The following is a 20,593-nucleotide window of genomic DNA, read 5'->3' on the forward strand; positions in this document are numbered from 1 at the left end:
TTTATAATAGCCAAGACATGGAAGAAATCCCAGTGCCTAGCAACAAATGACTGGATTAAGAAGTTGTGGTATATATACAATGGAATATTACTCAGCCATAAAAAAGAATAAGATACTGCCATTTGCAGCAATGTGATTGGACCTACAGTTCTATGCTTAGTGGAATAAGTTGGACAGAGAAAGACAAATACTATATCATATCGCTTATATGTGGAATCTAAAATATGATACAAATGAATGTATTTACAAGACAGCAAAAGACTCACAGACATAGAAAACAAACTTATGGTTACCAAAGGGGAGAAGGAGGTGGGGAGGGACAAATTAGAATTACAGTATTAACAGATATGAACTACTATACCTAAAATAGATAAGCAACAAGGATTTACTGTATGGCACTGGGAATTATACCCAATATTTTATAATAACCTATAATGGAATATAATCTGCAAAAATACTTAATCATTATACCGTACACCTGAAACAATATTGTAAATCTACTTCAATTAGCAAAAAAAGACTTTTATCCTGATTCCTGCTACCAGACAGATGTCTTAATCCCTTGTGGTTTAAAGACTTCCTTTACGAAGTATAACAAAGATGTTAATCTTAAAAAATTACTAAAGGAAAACTCTAATGATTTTGGCTATATTGCTCCAAATCTGTATTATTACCAAAGGAAGAGTAAATAGAAGGTGATGACATTATTGGTAGAAGAAGTAGGTTTCAGTCAAGTGAGAATATGAGTCTGGAAAACCTTCAGTACAAAAGTAATTCTTCCACCAGTCACACGTTTCTACCACTTGAAAACTAACCTCTTCGACATCGGAGTCGGTGACATTGTCTGAACTGTTTTAGGAGTGATTTTTACCTGTTCGTGGTCTCTGCCATGGAGCTCTTCCTCCTTGAACACGTTAGCAGCGACTGGATGAGCTGACGCGCTTCTCAAGCTTTAACGTGCCGGTGAAATCACCTAGGGGAATGTTGTAAATTGGCCTGGGTGGAGCCTGAGGATTTGCATTTTGAACAAGCTCCCAGGTGAAGCTGCGCACAATCTAAGCAGCAAGGAGCTAAAGGATGAATAAAGATAGAGAGTAGGGCTTGTGGACGTCGAGGATGTCTGTTTTCACGGCCTGCACGGCACTGATTTCTCTCTCTTCTGGCAGTAGCAGCCTGACTTGACTTTGGAGGAAATAGTTTCTCTCCATGGTTAGTTTATGGAGTTCAGATAAGGCCACTTCTCCCTTTACTCTCCACCTATCCCAACCACCTGCGATAGAGTTAGGTCTGTGACCCACCCTCGCCAATCAGCATAAGTGAGCAGGTGACCCATGTAATGCAGTGATTTTCAGAGCTTGGATTTTGGCTAGTGCTGTTGGGAAAGAGGCTTCCTTTGGGAGGCTATGAAACCTGGAGCTCCCAGTAATCATAGGGAGAGAGGTGCCTGCCTGAGGATGAAGACAACATAGAGGAAGCAGAACGAAAATTTGAAAAAAAGAAAAATTCCTGATGACATCTTTTGAGAGCCTAGCTCCAGAGTTGAAAAAAGAGTCTTTTTTATTTTATAATTTTTTAAAAACATATTTCTTTTATTTATTTATTTTTGGCTGCATTGGGTCTTCATTGCTGCGCGTAGGCCCCCCTCCAGCTGCCGCGAGCGGTGGCCTCTCCTGCCGCAGAGCACAGGCTCCAGGTGCGCGGGCTTCAGTAGTCGTAGCACGCGGGCTCAGTGCTCGTGGCTGGTGGGCTCCAGAGCGCAGGCTCAGTAGTCGTGGCGCAGGGGCCCAGTTGCTCCGCGGCACGTGGGATCTTCCCGGACCAGGGCTCAAACCTGTGTCCCCTGTATTGGCAGGCGGGCTCCCAACCAATGCACCACCAGGGAAGCCCCAAGAAAGAGTCTAAATGACATTTTTTGAGTGCCTGGATACATCCTTGCCTGAGGCAGATACTCCTGCCTAGTTGGATACTTGAGCCAATAAATTTGCTTTTATACTTAGGCCAATTCGAGTTTCTGTCACTTGCAACAGATAGCATCCTGCTAATACAGTAGTGAGAGGGCCTGACACATAGTAGGCATTCAGCAGATAACTGTAGCCTTCTCTTCATAATTTTTCTTTGGTTGGATTGAGGAATTTATATTAGATTAGATTAGATCATATTATATATTATGGTTTTTTTCCAGAGAAGAAGAAACAATCTGAAACTATCAGTTAGGTGACAAGCAACTTTATTTTGCAAAACAATCACTATACAGCAACAAATACATTTGCAAATTTTGCTTGAAAAACATGAACTAACTACAACCAGCCATTGAAGAAATGCCTTTCTATGGTAACAGGCTCTAGAATTATCAGAAGAAAGAAACCCCCCACAGATTTGTAGCGGCATGTTGGAACCTTGGAATCCCAGCATACAGAGTATACTTTTTGTTGATTTTTTTTTTCTTTTTGCTAAAGTTGAAGTAGATCTTCATGATTGACATTTTAGGAGTCTAAAAATAAGCTTTTTCCTGCTAGGGACTTGGCCTCAACCTACATACCCAGGCTAAAAATCCTAGGTGTTAGAAAACAAACATCAATGCTAATTTTAGCACATCAGTCTTTGAAGGAATGTGTAGAATTTGCCTTTCCAAGCCATGGATCTATCTTTTCTGGCCACTTAGACCATGAATAGTTTATTTTCCTCCTTTCTGTGGCATGAAAAATAGGAGAAAATACTATACTTGCAGCTATGTCAGAATCAACCACATTGAGATTATTTCTTTAATAATATTGACATATTTTGGCTGATGACCCATTTCCTGCTCTATAACTATATGAGTGTGTGGAGAAGGTCAGCTACCATCAAGTACATCTTTCCATTTAACCAAGTTCTCTCTTCAGCCTTCTTCAGTGATACCTAGTTAGTGTGACACAGGTGTCTTGCTTGTGGGTGGGATTTTTAGCCCATCACCCTGCTGGAACTCAGCAGGAGAATCCAGAGAGAGTTGGTTCCTAAATGAACATGGCCTTTGAGACTCATCATGGACTCGGATCTCTGCTGCATCATTGTAAAGTACCCAATTATTGGTTGCAGGTGACCCAGAGAGAGTGAGTGGGCCTTTTAACTCTTCACAGCTCTGGATTACTTATGTTTCCTTAAACAGGTTCTCAAAGGCTAAAGCCAGAGAGAAACTGGCATTAATAGATCTAGAATTGGAACTATGAAGCCTTAATTTCTAGATCAGCGTATGGATGTCCCCACAAGAGTGGTGTTCAAAAAGCTTAATTTGTGTCGTTAATCTTGAGTGTAAAGGCAAGATGGGTTCCACCCCTTATCCCCATAAGAAGACATTTAGCCTGTGTTTCTTTCTTTTACTTGTACAAATTATCAGGTTCATTTTGTTAACTTTTTATAAAGAATTTGTATTTCCATACAAAGCAAGGGCATTTATTCATTATAATTTTGCTGTGATTTGAAGTAAACATTTGTTTTAATGCCAAATCTTGTAACTTGGTACTTTATATCTTTATTTTAGACATGTATTTGTAAGAAACAATTTTAATATGTAGATCATGTTTACTTATTCTTAATGCTTATAAAAAATTTAAACCAGGTTGAAAAAAATACTTGTTTCACAGGTTAAAACTGTTCTAACCAGCTGTTAACTTCAGCTTTAATCACTATCTAACACTACCAAACACATAAGAAAATACTGTTAAGTCTCCACACGCCTATTCTTTCTTCTCCTATATTCTGGTGCATTTCAAGGGAAGCTGATGAATAAAATGCCCAGATGGGACAAATCAAACCTCACAGCAATAATTAGGCAGAAAACAGACACATCCACAGTCCTAATCAGTCATTTCTAAATCTTTGTCCTATAAAATAACTGATCTATAGTTTCAGAAATGTTTGCCTACGTAAAACCTCTTAGTTGAGAATGAATGGTGCACTTTTGCTCCTAGAGTTTCTTTTATGGAAGTCGCATTGGTTGTAATTTCCAACGGGTCACAAAATGGCACCCGCGTCTCTGTCTTTGCATCCCTTGGCTTCTTTCTTAGATGCTACTATACTAGCTTGTTGCCTCAGTCCATATTCATCATTTTTTTCCTTTATATTCGAGAACTGATTTGGCTCAAAGGAATCAAACGCCTACTGGACCATTTGCCTTTAACTGTTCAGATCCAGCCTACCATCCCTGAGCAAGAAAAAGAACAGATAAAATACTAGAAAGCATCCATCTAGCCTGGTAACCCACTGCCTTATTCAGGCTATTGACTATTTCATTGCTTATTCATAAATGTAAGATGAATGATTTGTAAAGTGAATTAATTAATAGATTTGTGATTTCTAGACCGCATCTAAAGTCAGAATGGTATTATCTACTGATAAATAATAGTGTTCCTTTACAGAGTACAATGTTGGAGTTATGAAAAAACTGATTTAGATATCTGCATCTCCAATATTTTATAGCTATAGCTTCTCAAAACACCGTATTTTTCCCTTCTGATCAAGGGAACTTTGGGTATGGAGGTCAAACATTTTCTATCAGATAATTTAATAAACAGGTACTATTTGGAAGAATGGGATAACATGCCCCCAAATCCCACTGTTAGTTTCAACTTTAGCAAATGGAAAAAAAAAGAAAAAGAAATCTTAAGAAGTCTGTTTCATGAATGATTACAGGAATAAAACCCAAACTATCCTGTGATTCAAAGTAAGATAAATCCATAATCTTACACCAACAATCTGTAAACCCTTTTATGTATAACTGGACCCACCCCCACAAACTCCATGTTGGTGAAAGCAAAGAAAAACAAATTTTTTCTAGCATCACGGGAGAGACTTGTATCTGGCACTAAAACAGGGTTACAGCTTTGAGTTGTTACAGAAAGCAACTTCATGCTAAAACTTTTTGTCTTTTTAAACTTTTTTTTAATAGGGAAAGAACCCTGCTAACACCTACTTTCACATACCTAAAACTGCAACACCAAAGGGTGCAGGAGACACAGATGCTGTGAATAAGGAAGTATAATATTCAAGTATATGAGGAAGTATCACAAATGGCCACAGAGAAATATATATATATTTATATCTATAATACTGTATCAAACAGATGGAAAAGGGGTGTGAAACTGGTAGTGTGTACACAAATCTAGCTGATCAACCAACGTTCTAATCAGACACGAGTCCACCCTAATGAAAGTGCTTCACTCCTAAGAGATGCACTTTATACCACTTCCTCAACCACAGCTCAAATGCGTCGTAACTATTTCTTAATTAGTTAAATAATTTATTGGATTGACTTATACTCTGATATAATTATCCAGGTCCCAAATGTTAATAACTTAATTGAATCTTTCTTCCCATTTATACAAAATAACGCTTTAAAAAAAACTTATTTCTTACATGCTCTTCCCTTCCTGCAATCAGACTCCTTGATTTAATTTAACCTGTAATAAGTTACAATGGGCAGCTTTTTATCTTTTCACCCAGCAACAAAATAGTGAAATGAGCAGCTTGGATTTTAACAAGGCCTTTCAGGATGTAGTGGATAGCCTTCAGGCACATGAAAGGTAGAAATGCAATTTTTAAAATAATATTACTCCATGCAAAACAGAGCAGAGCAAAAATAATTGTCCAATTGTACTCATGTAAAGCCAGTATCTTCCTTTTACAAATGGAAATCAAGTCAATTTCTGCATATACTATTCTTTTTTAATATAAAATTGTAACAATTACTACAGTTTGGGAATGAGATTATTTATTTTATGGTTTGTAAAGAATGAATATAACACCTGCTCAGAGCCCACTCCTGCCAAGAGCTCATGCCTAAATAGTATTACTTCAATGCTAAACAAGAAATATTCACAAGCCCTGCTTAGCGAGTGCGGCAGTGACATCCTCGGCCAGGGTGGCAAGCTGGGGGGATTCGAGCAGATTGATGCTTCCAGAAGAGGAGACGTTGCTGAGTCGTCGGGGGGATGCCACGCTGGATCTGCCTGGGGACTGCGTAATGATCTCAGCCCCGTGGTCCACACGGGCCTTAGCATGCTCTCTGAAGTTCAACTTTTGGCTGTCAATCTGTTTAAGACAAGCATCAGTCCTCGTTAACTCAAGCATCTTAACTGTTGCTTAGCTCTTTCTCTATATCCCAGAGCTGACGTTCATGTCACTTCTATCCAGCTCTACCATCCCTACTTCTAGATGTCCAGGCCTTCAATTTGGGACCCATTTTGATGAAGAGTATTTCAGAAGGATTTTTTAAAAAGGCAAGATCGGCTCAGGATCTTGTTTCTTACCTTGACATTACCACCTCCAGGTACGTGGTGAGCATTGTCAAGTGAACCAACTTTAGCTTGGGCCTTTTCTTTGAAATCCAGTTTCACACTCTCAATTTTCACACGCCCACCACCTACGTAGGAGAGGAGAAAGGCTTTTAAATGCCTTGCTAAAATTAAATCTTATATTTGTGGTGACTAGTTCCCCAAAATGATTATAGTAGGTAGACCATGGCAAATGACAAACTTAATGAACTCTACTATCCCTCCGACCATGGATGTGAAAGGAATCTTTTAGATTTCTAGACTATACCATTTTCCCCACGCCATCTACGGTAGTGACATCCTTTTTGTACCATTACGTGGATTGCTCTACATGTTAATTCCTTTCTCCTCTACTCATGTCTAACCTAAAATATCAGAGGGCTTTTTCTTGTCTGTGTGATAAAAACTCTAAAAATAACACAATGAAAGTATCATATGTATCCTTTCTCAAACTTGGCACATTTAGTCTCTTATTTCTAAGGGAGCAAATTAAATTGCAATGAAGCTCTTCTTTATTTCTCTTAATGGTAATAGGTCACTTGTTCAAAGAACTATTAGGCTAGCAATGGAGTGCATGTGGGTAATATTACCATTTGTCAATTTTCAGCACTGATAGCTTGACTGATGAAACTGGAGTCAGGGGCTAAGTTGCTTAAGAGCTTCCATTTTAATTAGCAGATGGAGTGATAGGAAGAGACTCTCAGGAGATCCCATTCTTTTCCAGATGCCATAGGACCAATGTGACTCTGACTTTGATCTGATAATACTGAGACGGAGTTTTGACCATGCCATTTCCTTAAATGCTAATTAGTCTGAAACTCGAGGATCTGCCGATAGATGAGAGTGCCATGAGCCACCCTTCTGTGGCACTCCCCATTTCTGCACACCTTTCTCAGGCTTAGGAATGTAAGGAGTTCTACATTGAGTTGTCCTTTAGCCTGTTCTTGAGCCTGTCTGCTGATGTCTTTGACCTGGAAGGAAGCTGGATTAGATAACTTTACCTGTCTCCACCTAAGAGATTAGCTTTGACTTGCATTATTAACTTGGTTTTGGTGCTATGCATTTTTTTGCAAGGCCAGTGGTAAGCTATGTGACCCTCTACTATCATTGCATCTCTCCTGGGATTTTGATTTGGGAAGAATACCTGAGGGACTCTATGGAAACATGGAAGAGATTTTTCAATTTTGGACTCTTGCTGCTTATTTATCTCTGTAGACGAGAGAAAGGTCTGTTAAAACTTTACAGGTCTCTTAGGCCTGTGGTGTTTTTCTCATGTGATACCTGGACATTTATATTAACACCCAATTACCTGGCCAGGGGCCCCTTGAAATTGTATGGTGTTACTGGATTAAATTTTGAAGATTCATTCATTCTCCTCCTGAAGGCTTAGGATGTACATGATGTTATTTAACTCACGCTTACAGAAGACATGTAGTTGTCCTTCCCTCAAAAGATGCATAACTGCAGGAGTGTTATCCTTCCAACATTTTACTTGGCCCCATGGGTCTCACTTGTTGGTTGTTACAGGATTAGTGTGATTCATAAAACATAATTATATTGGTTAGAGTCTAGAAGATGTTGAGCTTTCAGCTACATGAGATCAACTTTCTTAGGATCTTACTTTTCTATTTTTTGGTGGCCTCTGATAGAAATTGTCTTTTCAAGTTTTCTTTTATGGTTATATGTTGTATCTATGTAACCTTGTTAAAATTTTTTTGAACTGTATTTTGAGAGAGAGAGAAAAAAAAAAAATAACAATGTAACATTGACCCAAAATATATTCAGAAAAGGAAGACTGAGAACTCTATTTCTGTTGCAGTCCTACTAGGTATTTTTACGTAACTCTTAGAGAAGCCCATTTGAATTCAGACATCTCTGCCTTTGGTTCTGAAAAATTCTGGCCCCCTCAGGAGCAGTAACTGCAGAAGACTATAATCCCTGTCAAGCTTCATATGTCCCGAAGTGAAGTCCACAAGACCGGATATTTCAATTTGTGGCTCCAGGTATCAAACTGTTTCCTTTATTTTCTCCTTAGATATTCCACAGTCCAAAGTAACTTTGTGAAAAGCTTGCTATTGACAAGGATCATTGTGCTAATACATCTTTATGAACTTAGTCACCTGGTTCATTTATTACGAAGTAAGAGCTAGATTTAGAAAAAGGTGGGAGTCCATGACAATAGCCTTTTATGACCAGTAAAACATACACAGAATATTTTCTTATCTATATAAGATTTTTCTGTGCATCAAGACCCCAGGTGAATTTAACTAAATGTATACTTACTGTGTGGAATGAAAGAATCCGATATTGTCTTTTGTATTCTGGAAGAAAGTAGGCAGCATAGCCAAATACTTCTATCATACTGTTGACACAGTACAAAGTCAACTAAATGTTTGTAGACTTAAGTAATAGATGGGGGGTTGTGAAGATACCCACATGGGAACATATCCCTGCTGTTTCCTAAATGACAGAGAGCTAATTCCAGGGTAGCAATTCTGAAACCAGGAATGGAGATTCCTTACTCGTAGTTTCTAACTCCTTGACTTGCCTTATGAACACCCTTTGCCAAAGAGAAGCCCAATTTCTAGATATGTTTCCAGTTCGTTTATCTATTTTGAAACATATCCTATCTACCTTTGTTTTTCAACTAATAAATTCTTCTTAATAATCTCCTGGTCAGAAATCTCATTGGGCTCAATTATTCTTATACCTTGTTTTGATAACATTTGAGACAATGATTAATGGGAATAACCTATTACCTGGTTTAATTAAGATGCCAAGCATAGATGGTTAAAACCAATTGCTTCCTCTTGTCCTTCAATGGTATATATAAATTGTGTCAAAATATTCTCAAGAAAATTTACAAATTTGACAGTTGTCCATTATTTACATATGCATGGAGGTGGATTTAGCAAAAACATAATACATGATACTCAGAAAAAGTGACTCATAATACATTAGAGGGAATTAAAGAGGGAAAAATCCCCAGCAAGATGAGTAGAAATTCTACCTTAGAGCATCAGTCTTATGAGATATTCTAGAAAAACAAGAAGTCCATGGTCAAATAAGTTGGGGGAGACATTGCATTCTGAGGATTCACAATACTTATAGACCTGGATCTGAGAAATTCAGCAGAAAAGTTAATTTTTTCAGCTTTGCTTAAGCACAATCCTTTTTTCACATAATGCAGAAAAACAATTTCTTGAAAAATCTTTGGAAATGCTTCTTTCAGTGTATGTATTATGTATAAATACATGGCCCAGTGTATTTTATAGACTATATATTTCCAACGAGCTCCAACATGCATGTTGCGTACATCAAGATAAACGCATCTCATGTACCTTTTAATTTTTATTTATTTATTTAATTTTATTTTTTTGTCTTTTTCTCTCTTTTTTTTTTTGTACCTTTTAATTTTTAACATGTCCTATGATACGTGGCCTGTGTGTGGTAACTAAGTTTACTTGTCCAAGTGAAGATGCCTTGAAATTTCTCATGTAAATTTCTATTAATAAAAGCATGACGTATCAGGATTTGGAAAAGTCCTTCCAATTAGATATTTCACAGCAACACAAATTTCGCTTGTCAATTTCTTGAATCCAATCTAATATCTCCCAGACTACTAAAAAGTACGGATTTACCTGGCCTGTGGCGGATGTTTTTCAGAGAGCCGCATTTGGATGTCACGTGGCTTAGGTCTATCTTCTTGGTGACAATCTGTACCTGTGTGAACCACATAAAATGTGCTTAAAATAGTTTAGACATAAACAACCCCCAAGATCATACGTCAAATCTAGAAACATATCCAAACTCACAACATACAACAACATATACATACAAATGGGAAAACACAATCTTCCATAGATCCTCCCACATGTTTGGTTGGAAAGAAAAACCAAAGTGAAGGAAAATCCTAGAATAGAAGATTTTATTAGCAGAAAACAGATCATGCCCCAAGGGGATAGAAACACCTGGATGCATACGGCAAGCTTCCACCCAGAGAACGAAGCCACATCGTGTCAAACCTTTCCATAAGCAAAGAGCCAAGTGAAGAGAGAAATTATGCTTTAAAAAGTGATTTTTACATAAAAGTGACCAACTTTGCTCATAGAAACAAGAAGCCCAACACTGCTTTAAGATAACAAGAAGAAGAAAGCTCTAAACATGCTTTTTTAAAATACTATTGTCATGTCTTGGCTAAATGGAATTTTTATTGCACACCAAATTATCAATATAAAATGACAGCATTTTTTCTTCTTTGTGTCTTGTTGAAATTATTTCATCTCCCAATATTTGAAACAGTGCTTTCCAAGTGTGGTTCCTGGTCCATTTGCATCAGAAATACATGGGAATTACTTAATTGAACACTGGAAATGGCGTCAGGGAATCTGCACATTTGAACAAGTGATTCTTCTCTAGGGGAAAGTTTCAGACTACTGTTTTGGAGGTTGGAAGCTCCCTTACTTACTTTAGAGATCATTAGTTATCTCAATTTATCCTTTTCCATGTAGGTGTTTTGACCGGCAGCACCTGTAGTAGAGGGCAGCTGGGTCTACCCTCTGATACCCTCAAATTATTTCCTAGGACCAAGATTGCTTCTGTGAAAGTACCACATGGTGTGAGCTTACAGTCAGGGCAACAGGAAGGAGGGCAACCTTGTCAGTGTAAATGCTGAGCCTGAAGCTTAGCCCCGCACCCTGGAAAGAGCCCAGAAAACCTTGCTGTGGTCCTCCCACATGGCATATTTTCACACCCAGTGGAGCTACTCTGAACATCAGGCGACAGCTCCTGCTAGAAGGCACTTGCTTGTCTCTCCTTTCACTGCTTGACTCCATCTCTGCCCAGTTGAGGAGCAAGGAACCAAGAGTTATTAGATAGGTGAGAATTCCGGATTTGATAATCTATAAATTACCTGAGTCACAGACGGTCAGAATCTGAAGTTTAGGTGACAGGATCTGTAGTATAGAGAGTCACCCAGTTCGCCTTTTTTGTTATTCTAATTTTACAAAGAACCATGCTTTCTTTAGCTTGAGTTTGCCTGTTTCAACTCTTCCTCAACTACATTTGAGAAACACGGATTCATCTTTCCCTTTCTCTCATAGGATATTATTTTCACTCAATTTAAGAGACAGGAAAAAATTCCATCAAGTCCAGTCCAGAGTATACTGGGACTTGAATCTTTTCACTGAATTACAGATGAGCCATGCTTCACCAGTTTTGTATTATTCCAAATGATATCCCAACTCTCATGAATAATGAAGCACAAAATATTGACATTATACAGTTTGGGTACTTTCAAGTACATCAGACTTTGCCCCAAGAGTAACTTAAATGGAGCTAGAAAACTGTGTGCACAGCTGACTTTTACAGGGGCGTAGAGACAGCATGAGAAAATACCTTGAAGCCAAAGGCCAGCAAACAAATTGGCAAGTGAGGTGGGTTTTCCATCTCCCCGAAAACCATGGCGTACCCCATTAAAAAAGCAAGAATTCGCCAGTGATCTTAGAGGGAAGGATGGGAAGGCCATCACCAAAAATGCAAGTTTGACAAGCTCCCAAACCAGGGGGACGTGTGGAGCAGCAACAAGAAGGGGGGAGTGTGTTGGGAGGGAGGCAGGAAAGGAGACCAAGTGCCTGCTGTGCAGATGGCTCCACACAATCAGGACGGCTCCTAACAGAAGCTTCTACTTACATTTCCGCCCCCAGCAGAATGTTTGATGTTATCCCTGGAACCACATCTGGACTGAACCTTGCTAAGATCAATCTTCTGGTTTAAAATCCTAACCTAAAAGGAATTGGAAGTAACTTCACTGTGCATTTTTCTTTCAATATGCTGGGTACAGGGAACCAGAAATGGGCAGTACCAGAGGCTCCAAACTCCCTTCCACCTACGTAATCATTTAAGAGAAAAAACTAACACTGAAACTGAAGAGCAGATCTATCATATGAATATGAGCCCCTTTTCTCCTGCACCCCGCTCCCCCAAGGGCCAAATGCTTGAGAGCCTTAGATATCCCAGCCGTAGGCTGCTATAATCTGGAAACAATATAGGAAAAGAAAAATAAAACTTGAATTATCTGTGAGGAGGAGGCTTCTGATATTGTGGGCAACGCTGGGACTCAGGTCCACTCTCTGGAAGGGCCAAGATTGTAGTTCAGCCCAGGATCCTGAAGGATACACCAGTGCCCTTAATCCCCCTTAATCCCTAAAGGGTCACCCATCACAATTGTGAATCACCTGGTACACTTGACTTGACTATGATTGGTCCACATAGAACAGGTGAGGTTCACATTGGTCTGGCTGAATGCTACAGGTGAGGGTTCTCATTCATCCAGGGGAAGAAGCCCTGGTTTCCCAAGACGGTCAACAAGGAGGCTCTGGGCCTCCTCTCCTGAAAGGATTTATGATTCCCTTGCTGGTCTGGCTCGGTAGCCTTTTGAAAGGCCTCTCTCTGACAACTGCTCATAAATAGCCCTTATTCTTGGATTTGGTGTGAAAGCATTATTTCCGTCTTTAGAGGGGAGAAAACCAAGGACCATTAGCTAGCTGACTTGTACTGAGTCATGAACAGGTAGTCCAGGCCTTGGTTGGGCCCAACAGATATGAGGTTAGGTGTTCTATTTCTATTTTCAGCAAGTCCAGTACTCACCTTGAAGGCAATAGTAAATCCAGGTAATAGCAACTCCAGATCTGGAAAGATATTACTCCGGTGTAATGTAATGTGCAAAGTAATAACTCTTGTAGCTTCTTTCATGTGTTTTTGAGTTGTGCGTGTTTTGGAGGGCCAACAAGCAATGTAAGAATGGAAGGAAAGGTTTATTTTTGTTTGTTTTATCTTACTTTGGCTACAACTACCCCCCAATAGCTAAAGGGAAATCCCGTCTTTAGTGGACAATTTATCCTCTTATATATGAAAAAAAAAGCTTAATAAAATTACCCTAGATATACAGCTGTCTCTAAGAATGGTATCACATCTCTTGGTATTCGCAAAAAAGAGTAAAAAATTCAAGAGCACGTTGAATCCTGACTATTTTTAACTAGACAAAGCTTAAATTGCAGCATCTGCCTAACATTGACAAGATAGCTCGTTCCTTTCAGGAAAGTATCATTCACAGCTCTCATCGGCAGCCCAAGGGAAGGGCCTCTCGTCAAAATCTGAATTCAGAAGACATGATGATTGGGCCACTCTCTAGGGTATAATACAAATTCCTATTAAAAAAAGGGGGGCTATCACAGAGTCTGTATCTAGCCATATGTGTAGTTGCACTGTAAGAGTTTCACATAAATTGTAGATGCAGATAATGAAGTCACTAAGGGCCACTACATTTCAAACCTCACAGGTAAGTTATTTTTAGAAAGCAAATAATTTTGATTTGTTATTTCTAATAATAATACTTTAAATTATTCTCCATAAGGATCTATTTATTTTGGCAATGAAACAGAATTCATCTAAGCCATTTTTCTAATCCTTGGGGATATACAGAGTCTCATATTTCATCTACAAATTTTAATTTAGAGATCATAAGAGTACCAATCAAGTGACTCATTACCAAGTGACCAAAAGCCAAATGTTAAATCTGACTCATCTGTTGCAAAAATGGAAATTCCAAATTCAGTTATATAAATTTGTTTGACTCTAACTTTTAATCAATTGTTTGACAATTTTTATGATTTCGAAAACGAATGATTCAAACCCAAAGGGGACACATTGCCTGCATTATTTAGAGATGATTTAAATCTTAAATTCTAAAACTTCAAGGCCAACTTCAAAGTCGATTTTCCCGAGAATCATAGATTTTCTAGCGGAAAAAACTAGCTGGCCTTTTTTTTGTTTTTTTTGGTACGCGGGCCTCTCACTGTTGTGGCCTCTCCCGTTGCGGAACACAGGCTCCGGACGTGCAGGCCCAGCGGCCATGGCTCACAGGCCCAGCCGCTCCGCGGCATGTGGGATCTTCCCAGACCGGAGCACGAACCAGTGTCCCCTGAATCGGCAGGCGGACTCTCAACCACTGCACCACCAGGGAAGCCCTAGCTGGCCTTTTTTGATGGTAGACTATATTAACCCATGTTTGCTTAATTTGACATGCATTAATAACACATTCTTTACATATTTCCATAATTGAAAAAACTTCATGGTATATATATATATATATATATATATATATATATATATATAAAAAGAAGATGTTGGGGGTAGGAGTTTTTATTAATTAATTAACTAATTTTTGCTGTGTTGGGTCTTCGTTTCTGTGCGAGGGCTTTCTCTAGTTGTGGCAAGCGGGGTCCACTCTTCATCGTGGTGCGCGGGCCTCTCACTACTGTGGCCTCTCTTGTTGTGGAGCACAGGCTCCAGACCTGCAGGCTCACGCACAGGCTCACGCACAGGCTCCAGACGCGTGAGTTGTGGCTCACGGGCCTAGTTGCTCCGTGGCATGTGGGATCCTCCCAGACCAGGGCTCAAACCCGTGTCCCCTGCATTAGTTGGCAGATTCTCAACCACTGCGCCACCAGGGAAGCCCCATGGTATATTGCTTTTGTCTAAAATGAGGCAAAGTATGACATTCATTTTGCTTAATGGTTGAGTGGACAGAAATAAAACCACTCTGGGCAGTGAATGTTTGATGTTCAGTAAGTTTTAAACTCGAGCTTGACAACTTATATCTGAGCCATGTGACTCACATTTATGCCTTAGCAAAATTACAAAATACTTCATGCCAAATATCTCTAGGATCATTGGCAAATAACACCTTAGAGAGTTAATTCCACAAATACAGGCAGTCTTCAGCAACCATCCCATAAAATAGAAAAATAGATGACTGCTGTGAAGCATAAGGCTTTATTTCAGATTAGTTTTTTTTTTAATCAGAGTTGAGTTTAACTTTCTGTTCTCTGTGGATAGATTGAAATAAAAACTACTTTCTTTGGGAAGAAATTTTCATTGGACTTTTGTTTTCCTAAAGCCTATGTCAAGAAAAATTATGTTAACATCTTAGAGACTGCCTAGAAAAAATATAATGACCTTCTAATTTACAAATGAACTAATTTTCTATTTAAATGATATGAAGGAAAAATTATTTGAATAATCATTATCCAACATTAACTCTAAATCACACTTTAATCTTTGTTAATTTCTTTCAATCAAAATTTTTACTTGCTCTATTAATGCAAAGAATATGACAACCTTTCCTCCTGCATACTTCATAGTGGAAGTGAAATGTATTATTGTATCAATCAACTGGATCATCCTCCTAAAACTCTGCCTTATTCAAAATTCTACCAAACTCCCTATTTCCTATTAAATGCAACAAAACTTTTAGCCAGGCAACCAGGGTTTGTAGCAATTCTGACTTTTGAATCCTCTCTTAATACTTTACATTTCATCCAGACTGTATTCTAGTCCATATTAAGGGCCTTGTTACATTTTCAGGTTCACCCCCATGCTTTCTTCATGTTCTTACCTCTTGACAGAATGCCCTCTTTCCAAGTTTAGTCTGTAACAGATCATCCTTCAAGGCTCAGCCAAACCAGTCCCTCGAAGTGGGAGGCTGGCAAAAAAGGACTTTATTCTCATGGGCATACATTGATTACTTGTATGCACACACCACTGACTTTTCATTCATATAAGGGTCTTATAAGCATGAAGAGTTATAAAGAATAGGTTAATGTAATTGAATAATTAATCAGAATTATTTAATTTTAATTAATTCTATGTATTCCTCCACAATGTTAGGGAAGAACAGAATAGTTACTTTCTGGATATTCTTGATGTGAGTCTAGTTGAATTTTACCATAATGGTTCAATTGAAGTGATCTGCCACTGTACTCTCTCTGCATATAAGTTTAATTGCTCCTTTAGAGAAATGAGCTTTTTGTTTTCCCCCCCAATATGGGGTTACTCTAAGAAAGAGCAGGAATACAAAATGCAGGCTATGCCTGTAGACAGGAAAAGATCTCTTACTAGAGATTAGTTGGAAATATGAAACATGAAAAATGAAAGAAAATACAATCCTAACATAGTTTTTAGTAAAACAGTAAATAAACCAGAGGCATTAATCACAGCGTCAACAGGATTTCTTGAGCAACAGAAACTTGATTTTTTTGACACTCTCTGCTGCTGCTTATTTAAGTAAAAATATCCCCATGTCAGCTCAAGATAGCAAGATATGGAAAGTAACTGGGAGTCCGAAAGTTTGGATTCTGTTCTCAGCTCCTTTACAATCTGGTACTAGGTCTTTCAGGTATCTTCTAGGTATGAACTTCAATTACAAGAAATTTCTTTCTTTCTCCATCCAAGGTTGTCTTAGAAAGAAATTCTTTTTGAAAGGTAGTGAACAGTGACACTCAATTGACTTCCCTTCAACTTTATGGGGAATTAAGCTTTTCCTTTGGGTTTGCATCATTTCTCAGGAAGGCTTATTAAGCTTTCCTTTATACTTGCATTATAAAAACACTTTTCTGTCTTTCTCAAAAGTATTTCCTATTCCATAACATTCAATTTTAATGAAAACTATTTAGCCTCTATAGAGTCCAGAGGTATCATATATTAAAACAAAAATATTATTATATCATATATTCCTGAAGATTGAAAGTTCTCTGGAACAGATGATGTTCATCAAATATTCATCTGTTAACAACCCTGTGCTCTGGTCAAAATGCATACAGGTATACAAACATTATAGTCCCTTCTGAATTTTAATTAACTCTACCAACACTGATCAATAACTTCTTCAAAACTAAGTATATAAATATAAACAATAAGTATATTTCAATACACATTTTAATAGAAATAATAGTCTATGTGAAAACATACAATTCCACAGATCTCTAAGGAAAAGAATATGGAAGAGGGCCTATTAAGGCATCAGCCCAATTTTCCTGTGCAGACTGTCAAAAAGCACAGAAGGTAAAACCTTGTTGAGAAACCTTGGGGTGAATGCACAATGCTGAAAAATTTGGAAAGAACTTTTTGGTGAAACAGACATTGAGTTTAGCCATTAGAAGCACTGTTAAATATTTTAAGTGGTCTGCCCATGGGCACTGGAAGGAAAGTTATGAATATAGCAGTCATTGTGACTCATGAAAATTAACAGATAATGAGCTTTATCAAGTTCATATGTCAAAATCTTAACATTACATTTTTTTCTTTAGTTTAAAATTTTAAGGAATACTGGACCAAGTTGGTAAGAAAGTAACTTTTTGAGAGCCTGTTCAGTTGTTTGAAAACAACCTGAGATTCAGTGCTGTTCCCATGTCCTTGCTTGGTTTGTAAATGAACAGCAAACAAAAAGAGACTCTACAGGCCACAACTTTGTAAACCCAAAGTAATAATTTTTCCATAGTTTTAAATAATTAATATTTATGAAGCTTAGCTCAATAACTTTTCATTACCTTAGAAAAGATACTTGAATTACAGTTATAAAATTCTATTGCATAAAGACAGGGTCCCTCAAAGAGAGAGAGAGGCATGGACATATATACACTACCAAACGTAAGGTAGATAGCTAGTGGGAAGCAGCCACATAGCACAGGGAGATCAGCTCGGTGCTTTGTGACGGCCTGGAGGGGTGGGATAGGGAGGGTGGGAGGGAGGGAGACGCAAGAGGGAAGAGATATGGGAACATATGTATATGTATAACTGATTCACTTTGTTATAAAGCAGAAACTAACACACCATTGTAAAGCAATTATACTCCAATAAAAAAAAAAAAAAACCTGAGGGGGAGAAAAAAAAAAAAGACAGGGTCCCTGATCTCAAGGAGCTTTCATTTTGAGATAATGATGAATTTGAGAGCAAAAAAATGCCTTGTAATGTATTTTGGTGAACAGTTTTTCTTCATGCTGGGCTGCATTTTACAGTGAATGGGATATTTTATTATACTTCTTATTTAGCATTTATTTGGAGGCCTAAGGAGATGGAAAGAATGGCTTGGAAAAAACTTAAAATTAAATAAAGGCAGGGAACTAGGGGAGGACAAGAAAAAACAAACACTTTTTTTCTGCCTAGATTGTAGAGGCCAGGGGATGTTATTGTCATCCATTCCCCTTTTATCGTATAGTGCCCAGCATAGTCTTCGTAAATGATGAAAGAATAAATATACAAATGAGAAAAAAGATCTAAATAAGCTTCAGTCTTTCTTTTTTTTTAATGAAATTTATAATTTGTAAATTTGCCTATATATTAATAGCACTCAGTAGACCTTCACAGTGGTGACCATCATAATTTTATATAATGAGAAAAAAATCCTGTTTTACTATAACTTATCAGTTGCCTCCAGAATTAATTCCATTCTTTCATTTGAATATAAAATTGAAAGCAACTCATTCAAGTTAGCATGTGAAAGGCCAAAAAAAGTCTCAGGATAATGCCTAAAACTTTATAAGAAAATATAAAAAAGATTCCATTCTACATTTCACACATTTCATTCTCTCCTTCCTCCTTCCCATTGCTCCCCCTTCCTCAATTACACTCCTATTTCAGAAACACTGCTTTTTCACTCAACTTCAGCTGGCCCTTTGTGGCACAAATATTTATGGAGTCTATTAGAGTACCTAAATGAATGTTTTTTGATGAGCTGCAATGCAAAACCACTGTAGAACCATGGATCTGAGAGCTTAAAGTGTCCACATAGTCTATTTAAATGAGGTGGTGCTATATACAGAAACAAGTATTATTTTGTTGCTTCTATCCTACAAATAAGAAAGTTGAGGGCTACCCTGGTGGCGCAGTGGTTAAGAATCCGCCTGCCAACGCAGGGGACACGGGTTCGAGCCCTGGCCTGGGAAGATCCCACATGCTGCAGTGCAACTAAGCCCGTGCACCACAACTACTGAGCCTGCGTGCACTCTAGAGCCCACGAGCCACAACTACTGAAGCCCACACACCTAGAGCCCGTGCTCCACGACAAGAGAAGCCTGTGCACTGCAACTAGAGAAAGCCCACACACAGCAACGCAGACCCAATGCAGCCCAAAATAAATAAATAAATAATTTTTAAAAATAATAATAAACTAAAAAAAAAGTCGAGGACCAGAGAGGTCAGTACCTAAGGTCACACAATAATTTAGCAAAAAAGCTGGACCAAGAACTCAGCTCTTACATTCTGATCCAACATTCTCTCAGCCAAAATTCACTGTGGTCCCAGCGTGGGGTGTTTCTTTGGGTAATAACTGTAACAGCTTTAGGCAGTCACACTCATTCAACAAGTCACTAGAAAGAATGCATCTCTCGATGCATACAGTATACTACATTCATTCAACTTTCACTCAACAAATATGCCAAATACCTACCATATACTGAACACTGAGGACAAAACAGACCTCAGTCCTGATTTTATGGAGCTTATGGTCTAGGAGGTGAAACAAGACAGACATTAAATAATCAATTATACAATGGAATGTATAAATATGGTGAGAAGCCCTGGCTACAGTATCGAGAGTATATCAGATAGAGAAAATAACAGAAATATTCTACTCAATATTCTGTAATAACCTATATGGGAAAAGAATCTGAAAAAAATGGATATATGTATATGTGTAACTGAGTCACTTTGCTGTACGCCTGCTACTAAGACAACATTGTATATCAACTATACTCCAATATAAAATAAAAATTTTTAAAAAAGAGAAAAGAACAGATGAAGGGAGACTAGTTGACAACTATTGCAGTGATATCAACAAGAGATAACATATCCCGTGCTAGGGTGGTGGAGAGTGGACTGAAAGAAATGGGTAGAATAAGTGCTGTTTGGGGCACAAAATCATTAGCACCTAAAGATGGCCAGGATATGGAATGAAGGAAAGGGAGATGAAAAGAAAACTCTTTGTTCTGATTTGTGAAACCACCTCATTAGTAACTTTCAACTATCACAAGGTGCTTTGTATACTGATCTTCATAAAGCTGACAGAGAAGAAACTTGTCAAAACATGTAGGAGTATTCCATATAAATCCAAGTGCCTGTAAAAAAAATCTGACCCACAGATAGAAAAAGTACCATTCGTTGAGCTGTTGCTTAAATTTTTTATGCCACACATTTAGAGAAATTGTTTATTTTCTTACCTTTGTTTAAATCATGCAGCCTAGTCCTTAAAAAGCTAACACTTTTTATTCTAAAATTTAGCTTTAGATTTAATGTAGCTTAAGGAGCTAGGTGCATTGAGATAGTTTTAAATTAATACACTTAATAAGATAGCTTTACCTATGCCTTGAGTTAAATCAACCAAGCTTACTATCTATAGTGAATCTGAGATGACATATGTTCTTTACAGTAGAATGAATTTATATTTTAGC

General features: G+C 38.0%; 1 protein-coding gene across 37 annotated transcripts in view; it reads right to left on the reverse strand.

Moving 5' to 3' along the window:
* Window positions 1-2,210: 2,210 nt before the first annotated feature.
* The window catches only part of MAP2 (microtubule associated protein 2), a 278,232-nt gene continuing 259,849 nt past the window's right edge, over window positions 2,211-20,593 (reverse strand). For all 37 annotated transcript variants that reach the window (XM_067740750.1, XM_067740749.1, XM_067740755.1 and 34 more), the window contains 3 exons: window positions 9,950-10,031; window positions 6,285-6,397; window positions 2,211-6,066 (listed from right to left, as the gene is read on the reverse strand). In XM_067740750.1, coding sequence (XP_067596851.1) covers window positions 5,851-6,066; window positions 6,285-6,397; window positions 9,950-10,031 — 411 coding nt within the window. In that variant the 3' untranslated portion in view covers window positions 2,211-5,850. The remainder of the gene's footprint in view (window positions 6,067-6,284; window positions 6,398-9,949; window positions 10,032-20,593) is intronic.

This window comes from Pseudorca crassidens, chromosome 6, assembly GCF_039906515.1.
Source record: "Pseudorca crassidens isolate mPseCra1 chromosome 6, mPseCra1.hap1, whole genome shotgun sequence".
In the NCBI taxonomy this organism is placed as follows: Eukaryota; Metazoa; Chordata; class Mammalia; order Artiodactyla; family Delphinidae; genus Pseudorca; species Pseudorca crassidens.